At 42.8% G+C, this 18,977-nt stretch overlaps 1 protein-coding gene across 6 annotated transcripts in view; it reads left to right on the top strand.

Annotated features, from left to right (window-relative positions):
- Positions 1–18,977, top strand: part of TLE1 (TLE family member 1, transcriptional corepressor) — a 93,673-nt gene that overhangs the window by 40,560 nt on the left and 34,136 nt on the right. For 3 of the 6 annotated variants that reach the window (XM_027615297.1, XM_027615299.1, XM_027615301.1), the window contains 4 exons: positions 1,488–1,692; positions 2,430–2,446; positions 14,891–15,007; positions 18,912–18,965. In XM_027615297.1, coding sequence (XP_027471098.1) covers positions 1,488–1,692; positions 2,430–2,446; positions 14,891–15,007; positions 18,912–18,965 — 393 coding nt within the window. The remainder of the gene's footprint in view (positions 1–1,487; positions 1,693–2,429; positions 2,447–14,890; positions 15,008–18,911; positions 18,966–18,977) is intronic. The other 3 variants (XM_027615298.1, XM_027615300.1, XM_027615302.1) reach the window with 2 other exon arrangements.

Below are 18,977 nucleotides of genomic sequence, written 5' to 3' on the forward strand. Positions count from 1 at the left end.
CAGTACACACGAGGGGGTAATAAATAAACGAGTAATTGAGTCCCAGGGAAGTGAGCACAAATCAGAATCTTAAGAATTTTCTAACATCACACCTTAGAAATGAGCTTTAATCGTTTTTACTGTCTTATCAAAAACGAGTTTTATGTTGGACAGCTGAAATGTGGCCAGATTTATGGCTCAGGGGCCATTTGTTGGATACTTTTTCATTTACTACAACGTGCTCTGCACTATAATATATGAGAGCACCGGTACTTTTTAGTGTGAACAGATTTCTAACTTCTGGAATGGGCTAAGGGATAGAGGCAAAGGCATTTGGGAGTGGGGATGTGGGTCACTGTGGGGAGAGTCCCAAACTGTGGGGTTCCTTGTCACGGTCTCTCTGGGTCTCAGTGTTTCCCTCTGTGACATGGAAGGGGGGTGGGTTTGGGGTGTGGGGCTCAGGAGAAGAGAAGCGATAAACACAGTCTCAGGCTACGGTTTCTTCTAGCCGTCACAGCATGGCCCCTGGGGCCTCCCTCTGTGTGTGGTGGGACGGTGACCCGAGTGCAGCCATGAGGGTCATTCCTACATGAACCGCCCCCTACCCCCGCCGCCTGCTGGGAGAACCTCGGCAGTTTCCTTAACGCCCTGCACCTTGGTTTCTTCTGTGAAATGGGAGTGTCCGTGCTTCTTCCTAGGTCTGTGAGGGCTCAGTGAAATAAGGACACAGGGGTACCTGTGAGGGGAAGGGGCGTGCCTAAGAGATGCTAGATCTTTCTCCAGCCTTCCGTTAATTTAAGGTAGTATTTTGGTTACGCCTCATCAGACCATCGTGGTAAGTTAGCACAAGAATCTTGGGGAAACAGAGTCAACTCGTAATTGGTGACTAGTGGAGAAGAGTAGCGTTACTGGTTTGTAGGGTGCACATCTGTGCCTCCCCCGCTTTAACCTTCCTGAAATCAGGAAGAGTCTTGCATTTGGGGACATACTGGATTTCATCCCCGGAGGTGCTTAGAGATGGATCTAACACGGGAGTGCTAGCCTGGCTGGCTGCTCATCCCATACTCTGCAGGCATGACCCATGCCAGAAGGAGGCAGTGTAGATAGATCTCGAATTGTATTTTGGGAAGATGGGGAAAGATAACTGTATAGATGGAAGCTTTTGATGAACTGAAAATGCTAATCACGTTTTTTCCCCTTTCCTCCCTTTGTCTCTTTGTTCCTGTCATGTGTTCATTGAACCTCCTGTTGTGTTCCCTCCATTGTGGGTACCTCTGCCCCTCGATGTTGTTGCCACCTCCACCCTCATCCTCTGCGCCTTCCGCTCTCACCTCCTCCCCTTCCTCTCATCGCTTCCTCCTCCCCTTCCTCTCTTACCTCCTCCCCTTCTTCCTCTCCTTCCACTCTCACCTCTTCCTCTCATCTCCTCCTCCCCTTCCTCTCATCTCCTCCTCCTCTCCCCACCCCCACTTCTCTTCCCCTTCCTCTCTCACCACCACCACCAACAGCAGCAGCAGTTGCAAGCTCAGCATCTTTCTCATGGCCACGGACCCCCAGTGCCCCTAACGCCTCACCCTTCGGGCCTTCAGCCTCCTGGAATCCCGCCCCTCGGGGGCAGTGCTGGCCTCCTGGCGCTGTCTAGTGCTCTGAGTGGGCAGTCTCACTTGGCAATAAAAGATGACAAGAAGCACCACGATGCAGAGCACCACAGAGGTGAGAGGCCGGGCAAGCCAGATTAGGACTTGGTCCTAATACTCATACAGTGCTGCAAAGTTGTGTGCACCGCTAAAGAAAGCCCCACCCCATACAGAGAGCAGACAATGAGCTAAGAGGAACTGTCGCAAAGCTTGGCCACTGAAACCCAGTTCTCCCTGGAAGTTTTCAGGGTTTAACGTGGGCATCTTGTAGATTTCTCGATCTCTTTAGATTGCAGGCATCTTGACATCTTGGCAACTGCCTAGTTAATGCCAGTGGCCTGTACCATATTATGGAAAACTGTTAACTGCTTAATTGGGTAATTTTCAAAGAAAGTAATGTTGTTAAATGGGGCGAAATAAGAAGTTAAATTTGAAAGTGAATGTGTTCAAATGAAAGGTTTGATAATTGCATCTGTTACTACTTAGTTTCATAGGCTTTAATTCTAGTATGCATTAAATATTGGGCAAAATTGCACTTGACTAATTTTTTGAAGAAAAGTAATTTATTCTGTCAAGAAATAAAAAAAAAATAGGCTTTGTGTATGGTTAAACTGTAAATCTTATGTTTACAAAATACTGTAATTTTCAGGAAATCACTGTATTAGGAATGTGCAATGACTTATATAAATAAAAGCCATTTTTAAAACTGTTTGGGGCTTGTGTTCTAATTATTACCCCCTTTTTTTTATTTCTGTTCTTGCCTCTGTGTCTGAACGGGCATGTCTGTGCGTTTCTTGGTAACCTCGGGAGCAGACAGAGAACCGGGCACAGTAAGTACTCAAACGCCTACTGTACATAAACACATTGCCCTTCCAGCAATGCACCCCAAGCTGCCTTTCTTTAAACATGGCCACAGACACGCACATGCTCCCTGTCTCTCTCAGTGACCTGGTTTTTTTCTTCTCTTTTTTTATATTATGATGGTCTACCCTCCTTCCCCCCAACCTTTGTCTTTTTTTTTTTTTTTTTTAAATAAAACTTTTCTGAGATGAGAGGGACATGATTTGGAGGCAAAGCTGTCTGCTGTGATTACTCATTTGGAAATACACTTTGATCTGTATGTGCCCCAGACCCACTTTAAAAATATGTTTATCATTGCATTCCGACTCCAGGTTGCCTGGAGTTTTAAAAGAATATTCGTTTTTGTCTTAAATCAGTTTTACAGGCAAGAGGTCACAATCCATATGTGAAATTGGTTAGTAATGTTTTACTTTTACCTAAACCATTCATTATCCTCCACAAATGCATCTTAGTTGCTAGGTTTCCATATCTAGTTTTCTTTTCGTAATTGTCCTTGGAGGGTGAACTTGAACTTAAATTTATTTTTGACCAAAGAACTGAGTGTCTAAGTAAGCTCTGAAGAACAAGGAAACTCAGTGGACGGAGGCTCTGGGCTTTATAAGGGTTCATTTTCTCATCGGCCTAAATCTTACCCATTTTACATACTGCACGTTCAGTCTGTACGTGTATCTGCCAGTAAGCTGTGGGGAGATCGAATCTAAAATGCATCTCTCAAATGTTGTGGAGCAAATGGAGTGAGAAATTGGCCCCTTTTCAGCGAGGATAACCTACAACTTGTGCCTCCTTTCCTCCTCCTTTCCTTTCCTTCTGAACATGGCAGTATTTTGGCCAGGTTAAATCTAAATATGGTAGCAGAATTGGGATACTGAACTTTTAAATCATTCTGATCCTTTTTTTTTTAGGAGTTTGGGGGAGGGGGAAGACAGGCGAATCACCTGTGTGCAGAAAGTTCTTTTTCCCTCTTCTGTGTAGAATAGTGGCTACTTTTAAAATTCTCTTTGAGACCGATCTTGGTGTTACTTTTTTTGTTTTGTGTTTTGTTTTGTTTTGTTTTTTTGTTTTTGAGAGGGAGAGAGATGGGGGGTGGGGCCGGAGGGGCAAAGGGAGAGAGAGAATCTCAAGCAGGCTCCATTCCCAGTGCGGAGCCTGATGTGAGGCTCGATCTCATGACGTGAGCTGAAATCAAGAGTCGGTTGTGTACTTTATGTAGCAGGATGCTTTGGGGGCAATGGATAAGGGTGAAAAGATGGGGTGGCTAGTTTTAAAATTCTCATAAGTTTTCTCTGGAAAATGTTAGGAGGGCAAGAGGGGAGAAAACACCCCAGCTAGGGAATAAAATACCCTACTCCGAAAGTACAAACCTACATGAACTGACTTTGATGGAGGTGACTTTTATGTTGGTTGCTGTCTCAGTGTCACTGTAGATTGTCCTCTTTCGAGCCACGTTCACTCAGTAGACTGTCGAAAACCCTAATCCTGGACCGAAGAACAGAGATGGCAGGAGATGTTGAGAAAGCTCCTGTCCCGTAGTCTGCTGCAGGTTTTAACTTATTGAACTGATTCTAGGTTTGGAACTGTATTTCTAAATTAGCTTTCTGTTCTCGGTACTGTTTCATCTTAGATCACTGTATATTTGTCGAGTGCTTGCGAGATGTAAGACAAGACAGGAAATGTAGCTATAGTTAGGGATATGTAGGCACACGTATTACAGGCCTTTCTCAAAGCATTGTGGGAAAGGTGACAAAAACACGAGAAGATCTCAGGTAGTAGAAAGTTTTAGCGAGAGTTCTAGATAGTTGTGGAAGGGGCACCATAGTATGTATTTCTCTGAGATGCCATGGCACGAGTGACGAGCTGAGGTGTGCATGCTGAACCCAGTAGAGTCACTTTCCATAGCTCCGCTTGTGTGTCTGCGTGTATCATATAACCTGTTTGTATTTTTGGCTGATAAATGTAAGCAAGAACTTAATTCACTTGGGGAAGTGAGGGTGGGGTGGAGGAAGGGTGAGGAGTTATACCATCCAAATGCAAAACAGTCCTTGAGTTTCGATTGTTCTTAGGTCCTCAGGTTGAGTTCACTGCCAGTGAACTTTCAAGTCAAAATATGGTGGATCTATAGCATAAACCAATCTGTACAATACCATAAAATGAATGGTTACTTAATGTGCTATTTGCATGTCTCTTTCACATCAAATTTTTCACAAGTCTTAATGATAATTTTATTTTCAGAATAAGTATACATACTGTGTGTTTCCGCCTAATTATTATAGACCTCTCTTGGTGGTGATGATATAAAATGGGAAAACTGCACTAATTTGTAACCTAAACATTTAATTCGGTCTGTAGAGGAATGAAACTGTTCACTGTCCACTTATGTAAGTGGGGTTTTGCTGCAGTTATATAAAATGAAGTAGCTCTTTAAACTTGTGTAAAATTGAATATGAGAAGCAGTGGGTAATGAGAGGATGTGTACTGCTAGTGACTAAAATATTGTAGTACTTCTCTATTTAATAAAGTGGTTTGAATTATGAAGTCAAATTTTACTAGGCGAAAAAGTCAGTTGATTACCCTATATTGCTGCTGGGTTTTTTGTTTTTTGTTTTCAAACGAACAGAGTAGTTTTCAAACTTTACGGGCTCAGGATCTTTACATCTTAAATTAAAATTATTGATGACCCCAGGGAATTTTTCTCTGTGTGGATTACAGATTTTGAAATTTTTCTGGATTAAAAAATTAAAAAAAACAACAACAAAATCACTTTAACTGGTAAAGAGCTACTTAATTTGTGTTAGCATAAATAACTTTATTAATGAAAATTAACTATTTTCCCAAACAAAAAATTGTAGTGGGAAGAGTGGCTTTGTTCTACTTGTTTGCCAGTATCTTCAGTGCCTTCAGTTTGCAGAGAGGATAGATGTAGTCTCATCAGCTTCTGTGTCCTCTCTGTAGCAATACATTGTTTTGGTTGAGGTATAGGAAGAAGATCTGCCCCGGTAGAGATTTGTAACAGTCTCTGGGAACCTCAGGGGTCCTTGGACCAAAAGGAGAACCTCTCTCATAAGTAAGACTGAGGAGTTCTGAGACATTCCACGCTAGTATCTGGTCTTATTTTTTTTTCCTGCTGTTCTATCTCTGTATTGAACAAACATGATAATTATCTGTATCAAGTGCAGCAATCAGGGACTTTTTGTAGACCCAGAGGGAATGTGAGTGTGTATGTATTTTCATCTGTGCATCTAAACCCGGTTTGTAGATAGTTTGTGTTTGTTTATTTCTAGTGACAAAATTATTACATTTGCTAGTTTAAGGTTATTTGGTAGGAAAACAAACGAGCCTTACTGTAGGTAGCCTGTTTCAGTGTAAAGCCCAAGAAAAAAATGAAGGTAAGGACAGTGAAAATATGGACACTGTTTTTTAATTTTCTTCTTTTTGAAAGAGATGAATGATGAAGGGAAGAGCTTTGAAGAGGGTTTATTTTGCTATTTGGCTGTTGATTTTAAATTAAGATTGGACTACTGTTTTTACTAATTTGCAAAACTTGTTTGCAAGTTTTTTTTTTGTTTTTTTTTTAACATAAGGCTACTTGTCAGAGTGCTACATTTGAGCAAAGAGATATGACATGACCTAACAAAAAGGACTTTATTTCTTACGTAGTAATAAAAACTTCGGGTATTTCAATTAATGTAAAGATGAATTGTGTTCAGTTTTGGCTGAAGGCAATCTTTCAGTTAAGTCTGCTTGAAAGACCTGGAATCAGAGATTTAACAAAGCATTTGTATGTGTCTTGAAAAAACATGACAGAATGTGTGCTTTGATACTCATTCATTTAAGAAATATTTAACAAGCACGTACTACGTGCCAGGCACTGTGTGAGGCACTGCATGTAGAATTGACCCTTGAACCACACGGGTTTGAACTTTGCGGGTCCACATGTGTGGATTTTTGTTGATAAACACAAGACGGCACCATAAGTGTTTTCTCTTACGCTTTTCTTAACATTCTCTGGCTTACCTTTAAGAATACAGTATATAGTACATATACAAAATATGTGTTAATCAACTGTGTCATCGGTAAGGCTTCCCGGTCAACAGTAGGCTATTAGTACTTAAGTTTTGGGGGAATCAAAAGCTAGGCATGGAATTTTGACTGAGATGGAGGTGCACCCCTAATCCCCACGTTGTTCAAAGGTCAGTTGTACTTGCTGCCATTTTGCAGTGATATCTTTTAATGTCACAGCCACATATTTGTTAAATGAAAAACACTGGAATGCCTAACATGTGTGATCACTATTTGGAACTTTTGGAAGAGAGAGGAGATGTTCGGGATAGGGGTCTGGGAGAGACTCCAGAGCACAGGGTCTGTGGACTTAGGTGGGGTACACATGTGGGCTTCAGGAGGTACTTGAACCCCTCTAAAACTGTGTGCATCATGTTCTGGGTTGGTGCTCCTTTCTGTTAATTGTGGAGAGAAATGATAACTTTCATCAAATTCTCCGAAGGGGTCCCTAGCCCTGAAAAGTGTTACACTGTTCATGTATTTAGAGGTCATAATGGTGCAACACCATCATCTTACCAATAAGACACCAAGCTCAGGGAGGCTAGGTGCTTCTAATTATACAGTTAATTAATGGAGGTAGAGATTTAGATTATGTCTTTCTGAGGAACTGGGTTGTCACTGCCATAACTGACTTTGTAGAATTATCAAGTTCATCTTTAGAACTTAAAAATAGTCATGACAGTCATCATTTTGTTTACTATGAGGTGGTGTCTTTATTTTGTGTTTATTCTGTAGCTGTTCTGCTTAACTGGTTAATTGGTAAGACCAGATCCTACTAGATCCTACTAAGGATCACCCATGATTTTTTTCTCAACTCACACTCAGCACTATAGAGTGTAACGAGAATCTAAGATGTGAGTCTCTTTGGAGAATACTTCACTGTTGGCTTTTTTCTGAAACTTTGCTTCTTTGAGTATCACATTAGCTCCCAGTAGCCCTTCGAGCATGGGGTGATAAAAAGAACACCGGTTTTGGACAGAGGCAGACCTCAGTGGTGTTCTGGCACGGACCAGGTGTTTCGTCCTTTGGAACTTTCCCCTAGCCTCATCTATAAATTGGTGATGGAAGCTGCCTCACGGGGTGAGGGGTTTTAGGGACCACAAACAGGAAGTCATCAGACAGAGCATAGCAAGCCTTTCGGAATGTCCTCCCTATCCTCTCTACCTGTAGAGTAACAAGACAGCCATAAATGCATCATTAGTCACACTCCATGTAGTTACTGGTGGTTTCTTTGCCTGTTTTCAAATGTGTGAGGCAGTTGTGGAGATGTGGGCCGTGACTGATGTTTCTCAGTGCGGAGAGCAGGAGACTGACCCCAGCCCATGTTGAACTTGGTTGGGCTCATGATGCTCAAGTTCTCAAAGGAGGAAATATTTCTGCCTAACTGTGAGTTTATCCCCTGACTTACTTCAAGGAATCGCCTGGAAGTGAAGGATAAAACCGAGATGAGTCACCTAAAATGTCAATATTTAGGCACAGTGGAAAACACTAAGTTTTCTTCAGCAGTTGTCTCAGCAGATTTCCTTTTTGGCAAAATTTAAAACTATGTGCTTGAAAAATAGCTCCCTGCATCACTGCCGTGAGAAGGGTGAAGCCCGGAGGAAAGGAAAGCGACTGTGGCTTCTAGACGGTTGGGAGTGGTCTGTCCTGTACCAGGTGGAGGTGTGTCTTTACTGTGGACACCGTAACTCACCAGGGAGGGTATCGGGGCCCATATGTAACTGGAGAAATGTTCAGGTTTTATCTCACTGTGCTCATGGTGAAGATGGGGCATTGGGCATATTGACTCTAAGAAAGCGGAAAACATTACCTCCCTCCGAAACTCTCTTCAGATTTGTTTGTTCTCTGTAATTAGAAAACGTAACTTACACCCACCATTGAGAGCAGGTTTTTAAAAATTTTATTTTCCGTTTGGATCATTTTTATCATTCCCTCTGAAACGTAGTAAGCAGGAAACTCTGGGTCCCTCATCTTTCAGATGAGGAGAGGTGGAGGTGAGTGCCGTCAGATACCCCAGTTAACTCAACGGCAAGTCTTGACCCAGTGTTTTCTGGTCTCTTGTACTAGAAAGTTTGTCCTCGGGGACTAGAGAACGAAGAGCGACAGTGACAGCTAAGTAGTAGCTCTACAAAAACTGCTTTAAAAAAGTTTGAAATACAGATTTGATTTTTTGCTGTCACCAAGGTCCTGATGAGGGGAATGAAGTCACGAGGGCATTTAAAAGTTATTTTGAAATAATTATATTTATTGTCAGCTCTAAAGTGTGTGTGTGTGTGGGTGTGGGTGCGTGTGGGTGTGGTGTGTTTTATTTTTCTTTACCTGAAGTGGTGGAAGGGCAAACTGGGGACTTTGCAAGTGATGCCAGGGGTATCTATCTCCTGCTCTAGTGCGTCTCCCAGCTCACCTCTTTACTGGGTCTGTATGCCTTCTACGTGGCTAGCTTCCCTTCTGGGAGTTCTGACTGAACCACTCATCTGCATCTGACAGTTGCAGAGTTCCCAGATCGAGATGCGAGAACACGTGGGGTCCTTTCCATATTTTGCATTCAAACTGTAGGAAAAATCGATGTGCACCCTTCAGACCCGCCTCACAGCCAGGGCTCCTGAGATGTGACGCAGTTGCCAAATGGACACATTTCCACACATCTTTACTTTCTTACCCTTGTCCCCGTTGACAGGTGGGGATCCTGTTAATTTTAGGGGTTAAAAATGCGTTCGTTGAAATGTCAGGCAGAATCTGTGAATGACCCGTTGGACTGAAGCAAAAAGTACAGCACAGGGGTGATGGCTTAATTGGTACCAGGTGTAGATGGAGAAGGCACACAGATGTGATGGGGGTGCGTCACTACCTAATTGTTTTAATGTTCACCGAGAAGTTAATTGTCAGTGTGGAGTGTGCTAGCAAATTAGGTTCCTACTGCCTTAGTGTAACTGAGGATAAATGAGGTGTCATGAGTTTCCAGTCTGTACCTCTGACACAGACACTTTTCAGGAGGATCCCAAGGGGCATCAGCATGGCAGCTAAAGAAATCCATTTGAATAACGTGCATTATTTTCACATTAGGGAAACCTGTCTAGCATTTGCTGTCTCCATGAGCAGGTTTTCCTTGCAGATTTGCTGCTGGTGGCTTCAGGGTTTAGACATGGTTGGCAGGAGACTTGCTTTGAGGTCTCAGAATCGATGAAGGAAACATGAAGGTTCCGTAACAAGTATTCTGGTAACACTGACAGGGTAACATTCCCTTAAACCTGCTTTCTTTCATTTTTTCCGAAGTTTACCTTCCAGAATATCTCCGTTTACATGAACAGCCGTTACTGTTAAATTGCTAAAGAAAAGCGAAAGTATTGGAACCAGCATGTACGGACGGGTTTTTATCCATATTGAAGCATCTGGGTCTCTCTGCCTCGATCTTGAGTATTGGGTATTCAGAGCATGAAATAGAAACACCATTGTCCAGAACGGTGAGAGTAAAGGTGACACAGAGTCCAAATCGTGATGTTTTCTTTTGATTCAACTGAATCTCAAGAGCAGCAGACTCTGATGCTTTACCATTGGAAGTTCCTCTATGAAGGTATGGTGTAATGATTGCATTTGGATGTTTATTTTTGCTTTGAGAGAATAATCGTGCACTTCTACCCGCTAGGTTCAAACGCTCTGCCAACTCTCTAGTTAACTTGCACCCAGAGAACTATAGCAGAGGCTAGTCCTGGTACGTGTGTTTATGAAACATGGTTCACCCAGTTAGAATGTGATCTGGATTTGGCGACTGGAGGTAGTATACCCCAGTTGTAACATGAGAAGTTCTGCTACTTTTCCTTTTCTTCTCTGAGTAGCTCTTGTAGTCTTGTCACTGTTCTTAAGCATCACGCCACTGCGAGTGGGAGAAATGACCCTCAGGAAGCATACAGTAATGGTAGCCAACAGTTGGCCTGTGGTCAGTGGAGGTGAACACTGAAATTTTACGTTCTCCAGATTTTTTAAGAGGGAGAGTTCCCTTGGGGTGCATGCTTTCTCGGTCCTTGCCCCTCATCTCTTCATTTCATGCGTAGTTTCCACCTACAAATAGAGAGAAAGGCACACCAGTGGGGCTAACAGGTCCTGTGGACCCTCTTTCTTACTGTGGTACTCAATGCTCCAGGGGAGGATCTTTTTTTCTCCAGAGACCTGTCAGATATTACCTCTACCTTTATTGTTTGACTTGGCTGCATTCCCATAAGTGTGTGCAACATGTAAGGTACAGAAACTCATCATGGTTTTAGAATTTTAGTTTGTTTTGAAGTCATAGTGTGTTTTCGACCTTGATTTGCTCAGATTCATAATCTCCCCTGTGGGCTGTATGAATGTCCAATTTTGAGCTCTGATGGAAGACACAAAGTAAATAAGATGATTTTGTTTAGTTAAAACAATTTTAAAAGAAAGGGAAAGTTTATATATATACAGTCTCAAAAATCCCAGACCTCAGGACATTTGTAATAGAAATCTGCCCAGTAATTATCGTTTTTGAAAAATTCTGGCAGACATTTAAATTTTACCAGCTGCAAGGTGAATAAAACATTGAGTTTCTTGGCTAGCATTAGAGTATATCAGTCAGTGTGGTAACTCTAGTTCTCATGCTGATCAAAAAAAAAAAAAACCTCTGATTCACAATTAAATATTTATTTCGCAGATTAAATGTTTGAAAACGAACTTTACTTGATGAATGCTGTTTGGTAGATTAAAGCCTTTCAAAATATGGACCCTGGGAGGAGAAGTCTGGTGGCAGCTAAGTCTGCAGAGGTCCTAGCGGCCATGAGTGATGTGTGAAGCAGTGCTGTGTGTCTCCGGACCGCTTTGTTGCTCTCTGCTGAGGCCTGTTGTTGTGTGCATTTTGGGTTATAAATGGCAGGAGTAATGAGTGGAAAGGCAGGAATTTTCAGGTGATTTTAATGTTGAGTGTAATTTTTTTAAGATATTGACGGTTTTTCTATGGTGGCATAAAACCAAGTGTGTTTGTGTGTGTGTGAGAGAGGTAGAGACTGTGGTTTGCAGGGGGCGGTCAGAGAAAGCATGCAGCATGCACTAGGCATTATTATGTCACATTAGAATGTTAAATGGTTGAGTGTTAATGGTTGAAGAGCCAGGGTGACTCTTAAGTGATAAGTAGGTGGGGGCAAGTATTTTATGTACGTAAATTGAGTATAAGAATCACTCCTCTGGGAGTGGAGACGCCTTGATTTAATGGGAAGAGCTTGGTGACTTTAGGTAAATTGCCTCCCCTCTCTGGTCAGCCTCCAGATAAAGGAGCGGAAGGGATGAAGAAGTTGAACAATAAATCTTTTAAGGTTGCTTTGGCTTCTTCAAGGTGTGATTCTAATTATCTTCTGTTTTTCCAGTGCACAAGTTTTGAAAAAAAAACTTAAAGTCAAGCAACCTGAGTTTCATTGTTTTGCAAATGGCTTCTTCTTAAATGTTGATTAAATGTTAAATGTGATACTATCTTATCCTAGTCCAGATCTAACAAATCAAAATAGAATCAAGATAAATATTGAAAGATCCAAATGATATTCATTCAATACCCAGGTAGAATCTCTTTATACTTAAAATGTGTACAAAATGGCTCACAATGACCATCAATATGACTGTTATTCCACCCCTGGGTCATGAGGAACATAAGCTGGTGTGTGAGGAAAACACAGAGCATGGGGGCGGGGGGAATAAAACTTCTGGTATCATGAGACATCCAGTAATACCTGTGAAGTCACTTTTGGGTTTCTAAGGAGCTCACAAGGGAACCATGAAGATTAGGGTCACCTAGGCAGTTGTTAACCAAAACAGCTGTTGTTGCTGACAGTGAAGTTCATTAGGCTGGAGCCATTTGATTAAATCAGGAACGACAACGAAAGCAGTGTCAGGGCTGGAGGATGTTGGGGACAATTACACAAAGAACAGGTTCCTGGGAACAGGGGTGAAAGGAAGTGGCCCGTTTTGGGCGGGGCTGCCACGTGAACCAGCTCCCCACTGGCTCCGGACTTTGGCTCCCCCAGGCCTTCCCAGCCCACCATCTTTGCTGCCTTGTTTTGAATGCATTTTACAGCAACAAAGGTACGATGAGACACTGTGTTTTGCAACTTGTCTTGAGTCTGCCATTTTGAATGGAGCCAATTTTCACATAAGTAGCAGTGCTAATTACTAGCCTTGTCCAAATGTAAAGGAACTTCCAGAGCTTTTCAAAACCTATTCAGATTATAGGCCTCATTTACGCCGTTCAAGCAGGAATTACAGTAGTAACTTCTAACATGTAGAAGCAGAGGCCTCAAAGCTTGACAGGCTCTCGGGTCCAACTATAGAACTGTTACTGTTTCTAACAGAAATTGCATTGTTGCTAACAGAAGCGAAGTTTACTTTTATGTTTACAATACCACTTGACTTCATTAAAAAAAAAAAAAAGATCGTTAAAAAGCTATCTTTGAATGGCTGAGCGGTTTGGATGCCCAGCACTGGTTACAGCAGGAAGGCTTCGAAGGTGACCCTGTGGAGAGAGACTACACTTTAAAGTTGCCGGTGGACACCAAGTCTGTGCCACATTCTTCTGGGCTCTGGGGCAGATGTAAAGTTGAGTGCTCTATGGTGCTGCCCTCAGTACATCAGGTCAGAGTCTGGACGAGGAGACTTTGGAGAGCGGATAAGATCTAGAACACGGGCAGGTGTACTGGGACGCTGTTTACACCTGAGCGCACGCTGCTGTTCCCCTCCCGTGGCTCCGCTTTTTGGAGTGCACGTTAGCACTTTCAGGAGTTTGGTTAAGTCTCCTGTGTCCTATCAGCCAGGGGGTCTGGGTCGGAGGGGTTAGTTTTTAGCAGACACTTACCACTTTAGTCTTTAGTGGAGGGATCCGGCCAGTTCACCTTTCAGCCCCATACACTGTGCTAAAGACATTACTCTGAGCTACTCTGTACTGAATCGCACGGGTCCCTCCCTCTGCTTTTATGTAAGCCTCCTGCATTTGTGTAGCTTGACCGGCCATGAATCAAAGCTCAGCTCGCCTCAGTGTCAGTCCCTGCAGTGGGCAAAGAGGCCTCAGATGGCCCCCTGGTCCCCAGTTTTGATTTCCTCCTGTGTGCAGTTGAGCTGGGAATGTTCCCATGGTGGGGTCCACAGTTTTCATGAGGGAACTTAGAGACCCAGCCACCTGGCTGACTACCTTGGGCTGGTTAGGAGTGAAGTCACCCCTTCTCTCCCCCCCACCCCGCTTTTAAAAATTTGCTTCTGGTACATGCCATTGCATTAGAGGTGGTCTGACTTAAAGGTTTCCCCCAGCCCCTTCTGTTTTAAATTGTGGCAGAGAAAGGTAACATAATTGTCTGTTGGCCCTGGACACCCCCCTGGTAGTTCTCCAGCCTCAAAGAAATTGGGGTTATCTGGGCTTTGTGCAGGGGATTTTTGCACAGCTCCTTCAGTATTGTTCAAGGCAGTAACACATCACTGAACAAATTGCCCCCTTGCATATGCTAATCCTGTACTTAAAAGAACTCATTGTAACATGTTCTGATGCTTTAGCCTGAGGGGAGATGGGAATTGAAGGGATGTCAGATCATGTCATGTGACCCCCCAAATATCAAAAATGCCTGTTTTCTTTGGGTCAACAGTTCGTACTCAGCACATGGGAATGAAAGTATCCTGTGTGGTTGGTAGAAAAGATTAGTCCTTGTTCCTGCTTTTGTGTGGGGGAAGCTGGCCTCGCTGTTGAAGATTTCCTTGGCTGAAATACTCGCTTCGGGTCTTGAATTTCAGTGCTGTTGGCGGGGAACACCAAATCTTATTTCCAACAGCAAATTAAAAGAATTCAAAAGAGTTCCTTCATTGTTGCTGTGGAAAATGTGATTTGCCTTTTAGGAAGCCATGCTGTTAATCCCACCTGCTCTCTGTGTGTCTTTTTCGAGGGGCATACACTGTCACAGTCACAGAATACACCTGATAGAATAATCTCAGGGTTCCACTCCTAGGCCGTTTATATTCCTGACCAGGAGATTGCAGTGGGAAAGAATAAAAACACATCCACCTGTAAACAGCAAGCTCCCATCTCTCTAACAGTAAAAAGAGAACGGAAGAGCATTTTGAGTGAGTAGGGCCTGAAGGATCCACCAGGCTCTGGATGGCTTCATTGCATAGTCAGGGTCTCCCTTTTAAGTGCTTACACCTCTCTAAATGTTTGCCATCAAAGTCTTCAGACGAGATGAATTACATGGCGTGAAAGTGGTGTAGGTATCACCTTTCTTAAAATAGCTATCACTTCCAGATTGGGTTTTCATGTGTACAAAGAGACCTGGGAAGGAATTTTTGATTAATTTTTTTTTCTTTTTCTTGTGTGTGTCTTGCAGAGTAATTCCCTCTTGATCCCAGACAGTCTAAGGGGCACAGATAAACGCAGAAACGGGCCTGAATTTTCCAATGACATCAAAAAAAGAAAGGTGGACGATAAGGACTCCAGCCACTATGTAAGTAAATAAAGGACTTGCAACAGTATTTGTTTGCTTACTTGCTCACCTTCTAAGTGAGCATATAAGCATACTCTAAGATCATAGTGATAATTCCACATCTTTTAAAATAATACTATCAAGAGGATAGATTCTTAGAAGGGTACTATTTCCCTCTAGAGCTGTAAACTCTGCTTGGTCAGCTTACATTTTAGGCCTCCTGCCTAAGTTCCTCATAAGAGGGGATAGCAGCGTGCAGGGGCCGAACCTGCAGCCTGTGCATTTGCATGGGGCCTTGCTCTTAAAGGGACCTTGCCCTCGGTTTGACGCTCTGTCCTCACCATCTTCAAATTCTCAGTTTTTGAACCAGGGCCTGCATTGTCATCTGTCCTGGGTCCTGCAAATTTGATAGCCTGTCCTGCTAAGATAACCAGGGTAAAAACATTGCTGTCACAGAGTACGTTTTTGGATGCTATTTTGTTGACTTATTCAGGCTCATGTTCGGTCTTGAGGCAGAGTTCATCCTCTTGAACAGCAAGCGGTTTGGCTAGGTAAGTCCATGGTAAAAATGGAAAAAACCCTGGAGGCATCTAGATCAGACCCTGCAGATTGAGAACGCCTGACTGTGAAGGGAGGGCTCTTGACTCACATCTAGCTGGAACCACATTTCATGAGGAGAGCAAAACCAAGCTAAATGGCAACTGGCTGGCGTCTGAGGGTCATCAGCATTGCAGCTGATGAATGACTTGGAGTTTTCTTGTGTATCCCCAGGTGTGTCTATTTTAAGACGTACACATTCTCGGGAACAGGATGAGAGTAGAACATGGGATTAGCCCACTTCCCGTTGCTTATGGCAAAAGCAGCCGGCGTGTGGGCAAGATGGGGGTTACACATGAGGCCTCTCTGCCTCCTGCTGGCTGGTTCAAGCCAATAGCTAACAGTGGCTAGTATTTCCTGAGCGACAGCTTGTTCGTGCCACGTACCGCGTGCTTTTACATGGATTGTTGCATTTGACTCTTAAAACCGCTCTGTGAATTTAGTACCATTGCCTCCGTTGTAGATAAAGAAACTGAAGCACAGAACTTTTAAGTGATTTGTCCCAAGTTCAGAGTTAGTGGTGGAGCCTGGAGGCAGTCTAACTCCAGAATCCATGCTCTTGATCACTATGCCAGGATCCCCAAGCTGAGGGCCTCAGAGAAGGTATTTTTTTTTAAAGATTTTGTTTGTTTATTTATTTGAGAGAGAGAGAGAGAGTTAGCAGAGAGAGCACAAGCAGAGCGAGCGGGCAGCCTGACGTGGGCCTTGATCCCGCAACCCCGGGATCATGACCTGAGCTGAAGGCAGATTCCTTACTGACTAAGCCACCCAGGCGCCCCTTGGAGAGGGTATTTTGCTAGAGGTCCTTGTATTGGTCCACACTCTGCACTGTGATAATGTTCTAAGAACTTGGGAGTTGTAGGTTCTCCCCATTCCAGTCCGAGGCTTTGTAGGACATAATGTTTGCCCCTCACCTTTGTCCACAGCCGGTTTCCCCTGCAGGTACTTTTATATATGGCATCAACTGTTAATAAGCTATTCAAAACGTCTATGACATGCAGAAATTCGGAAGTTGCCGATAATACAGTTTTGAGTTGTTGTGCATGAGGCTCATGTAGATATTTAGTGGTGAGTGATCTAGAATCCATAGCTCTGCATTACTGTTTTATAACCTCATATTAAGTATGTCCAGATGTATAGGTAGTTGAGGGTGATGTATTGAGTTGATGTTGGAGAATCTGGGGCAAAGTCATCAGACCTTAGCTCTCCGATGACCAGACTACATTGTAGTGTGAAGATTCACATTTGCAGAAGGGTCCAAAACAAACCTAAGTTTGAAATTACAGACTACTCAAAAACTCACTTCATAGTCCCATCGTAATAAATGAGCTGTTTGCTTCTTCTTGCTAGTTTGTATACTATGTGAACCTTTTTAATAAACTTTTTTCTAAGAAAACCTTTGGCTTATATTGTTCTTCACCACCACCATCTTTGGGTTCTTTTTTTTTAAGATTTTATTTATTTATTTATTTGTCAGAGAGAGCACAAGCAGGGGGAGCGGCAGAGGGAAAAGCAGGCTTCCCTGCTAAGCAAGGAGCCCGATGCGGGACTGGATCCCCGGACCCTGGGATCATGACCTTAGCCAAAGGCAGACACAACCAACTGAGCCACCCAGGCATCCCATTTTTTTTTAAATATTTATTTTATTTAATCTCTACCCCCATTGTGGGGGTCGAGCTCACACCCCCGAGTTCAAGAATTGCATGCTCTTTTGACTGAGCCAGCCGGGCACCCCCTGTCTTTGTGTTTTTTTTTTTTTTTCTCTTTAAAGATTTTATTTATTTATTTGAGAGAAAGAGAGATTGGAGAGAGCACAAGCAGGGGGAACAGCGAGAGGAAGAAGCAGATTCCCCACTGAGCAGGGAGCCCAATGCAGGACTCAATCCCAGGACCCTGAGATCATGACCTAAGCTGAAGACAGACCCTTAACTGACTGAGCCACCCAGGCACCTCTGTCTTTGTGTTCTTAACACCTGAAAACATTTGTGCTTTTCTGTTGTCTTTACTAACAGAAAAAGCAAATCTTCTTTTGTTTTATTTTATTCTTTTATTACATGAAAATATTTTTTTAGTAGGCTGTTATTTTGAGTTACCCAGGCTTCCTCATTGGTTATAATTTTATATAGTTGTACTGAATTGCATGGTGCCTTAACAGTGATTAAATTAAATCTATAACAGACTATTGAAGAAAGTAAATTGGGTCTTCCACGTGTAAAACTCTAGGTACAGTTAGAAAAAACATGTAAAAGATATGAATTTAAAGTTGAGGGTAACTTTCTAGCTGGACTTGGAGGCCCCACAGAAAGCCAACGTGGCTAATATTTGCATTTGTACTTATTAGTACAAATTGTCAAACCTTTGTGTATTTGTAATTGACAGTGATTCAGTAAAAGGATTGTGTAGATCATAAATTAGTGACCTACTCCTTTTTGAGAATTAGGTGAGATCCTACTTCTTTCATAGGCTTATTGTATCACTCTGTACTAAAGGACAGGAGGCCTTTTGGCTAAGAAAGTAGACTTTTTCAGTTTGCCCTAAACTTGATGTAGGAGTGAGCACATAGTTGAATAGCTTTTCTAAAGCTTTTTCAAACTTAGGACAACCTTGCAGTATCCTGGGTTAGCAACTTGTACAGCTTTATGAAGGGGGAATACAAGCCCTACTGCAGGATGCAGTGCCTTCCAGATTTTGCCATCCCATGTTCTTCCAACGCTCCTAAAATATTCTGTGTTGATTGTAAAAGATTTTTATTCTTAACATAAGGTTAGATCTTGGTACGTTATCCCAGTCAAGTTGATAGCTTTGTTGTTTTTGGTTTTTAGTGTTCCTTTTTTTCCTTCAGTAATTAGTAACCCCATGGGAACATGGTTGAAGTTTCTCTTTATAATTACAAATTGTGAACACTAGATTTGTTGGCTATCTTCAAGATGATACACACAAAGCAATGATATGAAGTCATGTTCTTAATTTGACATCCAGTGGGGAAAGAGCCCTGATAGAAGGCCATGGGTGGATTTCAGATTATAGGAGAGATGCACCTGTTGCAAACATACATTGAGCTCTTACTGTGCATCCAATGTTTGCAACATGCTCTCACCTGAATGATCTATAGCAGGTATTCTACTGCAACAGTTCCTGCCTGTGCCTTTGGGTAGCCCCGTGTCAGATAAGGGGGGGAAGGCAATATTAATGATTAGGCCTGGCAATCTGGAAGGGGACCTGTAGGCATGTCCTGGGCTGTTTTTCAGTGTGTCTGCTACCCAGAACTATAGGAATTGAACTGGGCCTCCAACCCTTTAATAAATGGTATGAACATCTTTTTTTCCAGGATAGTGATGGTGACAAAAGCGATGACAACTTAGTTGTGGATGTGTCTAATGAGGTAACCACACAT

The sequence above is a fragment of the Zalophus californianus genome, chromosome 13, assembly GCF_009762305.2.
Source record: "Zalophus californianus isolate mZalCal1 chromosome 13, mZalCal1.pri.v2, whole genome shotgun sequence".
In the NCBI taxonomy this organism is placed as follows: Eukaryota; Metazoa; Chordata; class Mammalia; order Carnivora; family Otariidae; genus Zalophus; species Zalophus californianus.